At 50.4% G+C, this 5,751-nt stretch overlaps 1 protein-coding gene across 1 annotated transcript; it reads left to right on the top strand.

Moving 5' to 3' along the window:
- Positions 1-607: 607 nt before the first annotated feature.
- On the top strand, positions 608-5,437 carry nfx1 (nuclear transcription factor, X-box binding 1; the record flags this gene model as incomplete). The annotated part of the gene is given in 12 exon segments (XM_081695222.1): positions 608-822; positions 1,675-2,598; positions 2,891-3,052; positions 3,192-3,269; positions 3,446-3,551; positions 3,735-3,806; positions 3,908-4,047; positions 4,180-4,279; positions 4,405-4,622; positions 5,055-5,152; positions 5,247-5,277; positions 5,415-5,437. Coding segments are annotated over 12 exon segments (1,974 nt in total), but the record flags the coding sequence as incomplete, so codon positions are not given.
- Positions 5,438-5,751: the final 314 nt, after the last annotated feature.

Genomic DNA, 5,751 nt, shown 5'->3' with positions numbered 1-5,751 from the left:
TTTGCAAAGACAGACATTTTGCTTCACCCACCCTATGGCAGCTTTTGAAGCCCCCCCAGGTGTCAGAAAACTCTCCAGTCCTGAGATGTCTTCAGTCCTCATACTGCTTGCCTTGTTTGCTGCCTTTGGTGTTGTGATTCGCTGGGCACTTATTTCACACTTTTTAATGGGTGTGTGTGTCATTTTTCTTCACTTCCTGACTGTCTTTCCAGGTAAATTGGAGATGGTCACTTTCAACCTCTTCTGTTTCCTAGAGGCCGCTTCTCGGTAGGAACAAAATGACTGGTCTTCTGGATTTCTTCATATGACCTGTTTTGCTGATAAACCACAATTATACTTTGTTTTTCACGAGGGCACTTCACTTCCATTCTCGGGCGCAGGCATACCACCTAAAACTCGGTCTTGACAAATCAGAATTGCTCTACAGTCCGCATGGCATTCTCTAATGCTGGACATCTCCAACCAGATCCTGCAGAATATAGAAGCAGATGACCCTTCCTAACAGCGGAGGATGGACAAGCCTTAATCATTTACTCCTTGACTTATCTACAGTGTCCAGAACTCTGCCACCTGCTGCTCTGGTGCGAGTCCACGAGGGCCCTCGAGGGCTGGCTCGTGAAAGCGCGCGGTGGTGACGTATTGAACACGCGCACGCCACTTCTCCAGCTAGGCTAGCAATTTGCTGTCAGTTTATCACTAAACTCTTCAGTCGTATAAACTCTTCGGTTTCTCACTCAAGGCGAGGAGGACCGTTTGGCATTATATGCAAGAGGCGTTTCCCACAGTTTCGGATGTAAATAATGGCTGAGGCCTCAGGGGCAGGTAACGTCTGTCTTCAACTTTATCGCCAGTGTTGTGTGGTCTGCGTGACAGGTAGTCAGCTAACGTTAGCTTACCTAGCGCAGAGGTTAAGGTAAGATAAAATAAAATAAGGTAAGGTAAACTAAGATAAGATAAACTAAGGTAAGCTAAGATAGCTAACTAGCTAGCGTGATGGTTATGCAGCTCAGTTATGTACAGTCTAACGTAGCTAGGCTAGCTGGGTTAGCTAGTAGCCTAGTGTAGGTAGTTAGCTGGCTCCCATGTAAACGACGGTTTTACGATTCATCTGGGTACTTTTACAAACGTAACTAGTGTGATAGCTGGCGAGATTGACAGCTAGCTACCGAGGTTAACTAATTTCTTAGGTAGCAAATCTTGGAAAAGCAAAACGTTCCTGACTGCACTACACTTGAGGTCGGAGGACAGATAGCTTCTTGCTTCATGTGTTACGTACGCTAAGTAGCTAGTAGCCTGGCTGCCTTGTCTCCGTCTAAGCTGTATTGCAATCAAACGTTAGAAAAATATTTGTCACTTTCAACCAAAGAAACCAGCGTGACACGGCTTGATTAAAGTTCAGTAAGTGTTATGTTTAGTTGGTAAAAATACTCTGTCAGCTGTGCCCAAAGAAACTAGCTGTCGTGTGTGACTTTAATAGGGTGCGTGTCAGAATGGAGATATACAACATAGAGCTGTAGGGTATAGAGTGGGTAAAAGTTTGTGCTGAATATTTATGCGTAACCTGACGGGACACTTGTTAGTCATTAGAAGAAAAGTGCATTTTTTGAAAAGGCAGCAAGCATGCAGAATTTTGAAAGTACATAGTTAAAGGGGAGGTTCCCTTTTTGTTTCTAGACCCTGAGGAATTAAGCGCAGAGTCTGTTCCTGAGTCAGTACTGGGGAAACCCAGCCAGCAACACTTCAAGAGAAATCGCCCACGCTCGGACCACAATCGCAGCTGCAGAGGACCTGACAGACCCCACCTGAGGCATGCAAAGGAAGCGTATGAGTCCCATGACACTGCTGCTAGACAATCGCATGACAACTCCACCAGAAATGGCATAAGGAGAGGGAGAGGAGGAAGAGGAAGAGGAGGTGATAGTAGCCGTAATAGTGAGCGCCTGACCCATAGACCGAGATGGTCAAGGCCTAAAAGCGATAATGTTTACTCGGGGCCGAATCACATGACTGACTGGGGCCAGCGACGCAGTAGCCCTCCAGCCTATAGATCCGCAGATGGGGATAATCAGCAGAGGCCCCCAAAAGGTGCCGGTGGTGGAGATTTCCAGCCGGACCCCCGAGACACCTGGCCAAAAAGGACCACGAAAGGGAGGGGAGAGAGGGAAGCAAGGGGGCCATTGGCTAGAGACGAGGAGACGAATCGGGAGGCAGACGGCGCGGGCAGCGTCACAGGCGCCGAGCGTCCAGAGCCGGAGTACGACCAGAGGTGGCAGAAAGGGTGGAGAGGTGGAGGGAGGCAGCACAACCCCAGAAGGAAGGGGCCGGCCTGCCGTCCTGGCAGCCAGGGGAACTGGAGAGAAAGAGAGCCTGCTCACCTGGGAGGAGACGGGGAGCAGGAGGAGGAGCAGCGACAGGAAGAGGGAAGGGGAGGCGCACCGGAACCGAGCTGGAGAGGTGGGAGAGAGGGACGGGATCAAGGGAAAAGGGCCCGGATGCAGGAGCAGGCGCGGGATGCGCCGGCAGGAGCGGGACGTGCCGAGAGGAGGACGGGGCTAGTTAAACGCGTGCAGCCTCCCAAGAGCAAAGAGACTCAGACAGGTGATTGGGTGATGAACCTGGGTGACGGGTGAACCCGGAGCTTTCATTTTACTGCGGCTGATAAAAAGTTAGGATTTCCTGTCATTACATAATTTTGAGCTGCATTTTGAATTCATTTACAAAGCTGCTTCTCACCTTCTAACCGAGAGGAGCCCATACAATAAAATCATAATATTATTGTCTCAGCTGTCGCCGTTAATTGAAGTGTTATTCCAGCTGTGTGTGTGTGTGTGTGTGTGTGTGTGTGTGTGTGTGTGTGTGTGCGTGCGTGTGCGCGTTCACATCTTTTCAGGCTGCCTGATCGAGCAGCTGACAGAAGAGAAGTACGAGTGCATGGTGTGCTGCGACGTGGTCCGCGTCATGGCCCCCGTCTGGAGCTGTCTGAGCTGCTTCCACGTCTTCCACCTCAACTGTATCAAGAAGTGGGCTCGCTCGCCTGCGTCTCAGGCCGATGGTACGGTGGCCCTGTGGCGCCACACTACAACATGCCACGCAACCCCAGCACGTTTAGGCTTAGCCACACCCCACTCGCTCGAATTGGTGAGATAAACCAGAACATGTTTGTGAGTTGATCACACGTTTGTGTTTTGCAGATAGTGTGGAGGGCTGGCGTTGTCCTGCTTGCCAGAATGTGACGTTTAAGGCACCAAACTCTTATACCTGCTTCTGTGGTAAGAACTCGCAGGATTTATATCTGCTGGGACATCTGCGATGACCCCGCACCCCTTAATACAACACGCATTTAGCTGGAAAGGGTGTCAGTTTTTTCTGTGCTGCTGCAGCCCTTTTGAAGAGTGCATCACTGTGCATCCCTTCACTGTTTCATTTGGCTTTTTTGCACTGATAGGGAAGGTGACCAATCCAGTGTATCAGCGCACCGAGATTCCCCACAGCTGTGGTGACATGTGTGGGAAGAAGAGAACTGGGGGGATGTGCAGTCACCCCTGCAACATGTAAAATCACACGAACACACTGACACACTGACACAGCCGAAATCACGACTACCAGCAGAACGACGGCACGCTGCCCCATGAACACGTCATGTCGTTATTCAGTGGCGTTTGCCTGGGTTTTGTGGGTTAAGGGAGGTGGAATGTTACTGTGGAATATTCACTGGTGTTTTCCGCTTCCTGCAGTTTATGCCACCCAGGCCCTTGCCCGCAGTGTCCCGCGTTTGTAACCAAATCCTGCCTTTGTGGACGAACGAGGTACTGTGCACTGCAGTCTCAATCAGATGGACCAATGAACAAACCAAGCACCACTGCGTCTCTGACTGGCTGTGCGTGCTTTTGCGTACATGTGTGTGTAGTAAGCAGGTGCGCTGCAGTCAGGTGGACAGTCTGCGCTGTGAACAGGTGTGCAGCGCTTTACTAAACTGCGCAGAACACTACTGTGCCCAGATTTGCCACCAGGGCCCCTGTGAACCCTGTCAGCTTCGTGTCCAGCAAGGTAACTCGGATACTTTTTCCAGTTGTTAGGCAGCACTCGTGTATCTGGCTTGGGTGACCATTCTCTCTCTGTCTCTGTGTCTCTGTGTCTGTGTGTGTGTGCGCGCGTGCTGTGCTGTGCTGTGCTGTGCAGTGTGCTACTGTGGGGTGACTCACCGGGAGGTGGCGTGTGGGACAGACAGGGATGGCTTCGATGGATCTGGACATTTCACCTGCCACAAACTATGTGGAAAGTAGGTCCCGCTTTAGACGCCCTCACCTGTTTGTCACTTCTTATCCCTTGTCTACACTGTCTAATAAATCAAGTTGATTTGCGTTCAAGTCCTTCAGCTCTTGACATTTACGTGTGACTGTCCAGGATGCTGGAGTGTGGGGAGCACCGCTGCCAGCAGCCGTGCCATCGGGGCCAATGCCAGGCGTGCTCGCGCTCGCCCAGCCTGGTGCACACCTGCCCCTGCGGGCAGACGGCCCTGGCCAAGCTGCTGGAGTTGGGCTCTCCAGAGAGACGCCGCTGCACTGACCCCATCCCTTCCTGCAGCAAGGTCTGCAGTAAGCCCCTGCCCTGCGGAGACGCTGGTGAGGGGACGTGTGCGCGTGTGTGTGGGTGCGCGGGAGTCGGCGAGCAAGCTGGCACACTTTGTTGATGTTGTTGTTGTTGTTGTTTTTGGACAGTCGTTTGTTTGTTTTACCAAGAGCCACCTGGAGCTTTATAGTTTTAATGGTTAATGAAGCACCATGCTGGGCTTGAAGAAATGTGGACCCTATAATAAAGACTTAGAACTGTTTGCTAATGGAATCTACATGGCATGAAGCTTTGCTTAGCTGCTTGTAAAACACTAGGTATTTGCTGAGACGTTTACGGCCTGGCGTTTTACTCGAACCATGTATGTATGTGCAGGGGATACACTGGCCACACCTAGCCAGAGCACAGTTGACAAAGAGCTCAGTTATGGCAGGGTGTCATGCATTTATTCATTCATTCTGTCCTGTGGTCCTCCTCCTCGGCAGACACTGTGCACCTGTGTGATAAGCTTTGTCACGAGGACAGCTGTGGCCCATGCTCCCTCACCTCCACCATTAAGTGCAGATGTGGCAGTAAGACAAAGGTTAGGCTGCCGTCACCTGACCGCGCGCGACTCAGTAATTCACAGACTTAGCAGGACTGCAAGTTCCATGATGAATGCCTTTTTCTCTTCTCAGGAGGTCCCATGTGCAATGATTCAGAGAGAAGGTGAGGAATACTTTGCTGTGCTCGGTATATCATCAGATAAATGAGAATTTTGAACTCTGAATTTTGTTGTTTATGGTGTGTGTGTCTGTGTGTGTGTGTGTGTGTGTGTGTGTGCGTGCGTGTTCCTCTGGCTGTAGAGGAGCTGGTGTTCTCCTAAAAAAAAAAAAAAAAGGGTTTTTGTGTCTTGAATGCCCACCAGAAGACTTAGCAGGCCACACCGGATTTGCTCTGGGACCATTTGCCCATTACTATGAGATTAGCTCAGTGAATTTTACAGGGAATTCTTTATAAAGATTCTGCCCAAACCACTACAAATTATTTTTTATAAATATTATTATTTATTAAGGTCCCTGCTATATCTAAATGCATCCTGCCATTCTTGTGATACAGCCCAGGTCTTGTGATTTTCCCCAGCACTTTCCAATCCTGGCCTCGATATGTGCTCCGCTGTGGGGAGGGACCGCCGGTCTGTAC

This window comes from Electrophorus electricus, chromosome 13, assembly GCF_041902795.1.
Source record: "Electrophorus electricus isolate QZ-2024a chromosome 13, ASM4190279v1, whole genome shotgun sequence".
NCBI classification, from domain to species: domain Eukaryota; kingdom Metazoa; phylum Chordata; class Actinopteri; order Gymnotiformes; family Gymnotidae; genus Electrophorus; species Electrophorus electricus.
The sequence above is the reverse complement of the archived record's forward strand: the minus strand, read 5'-3'. Positions and strand labels throughout refer to the sequence as shown.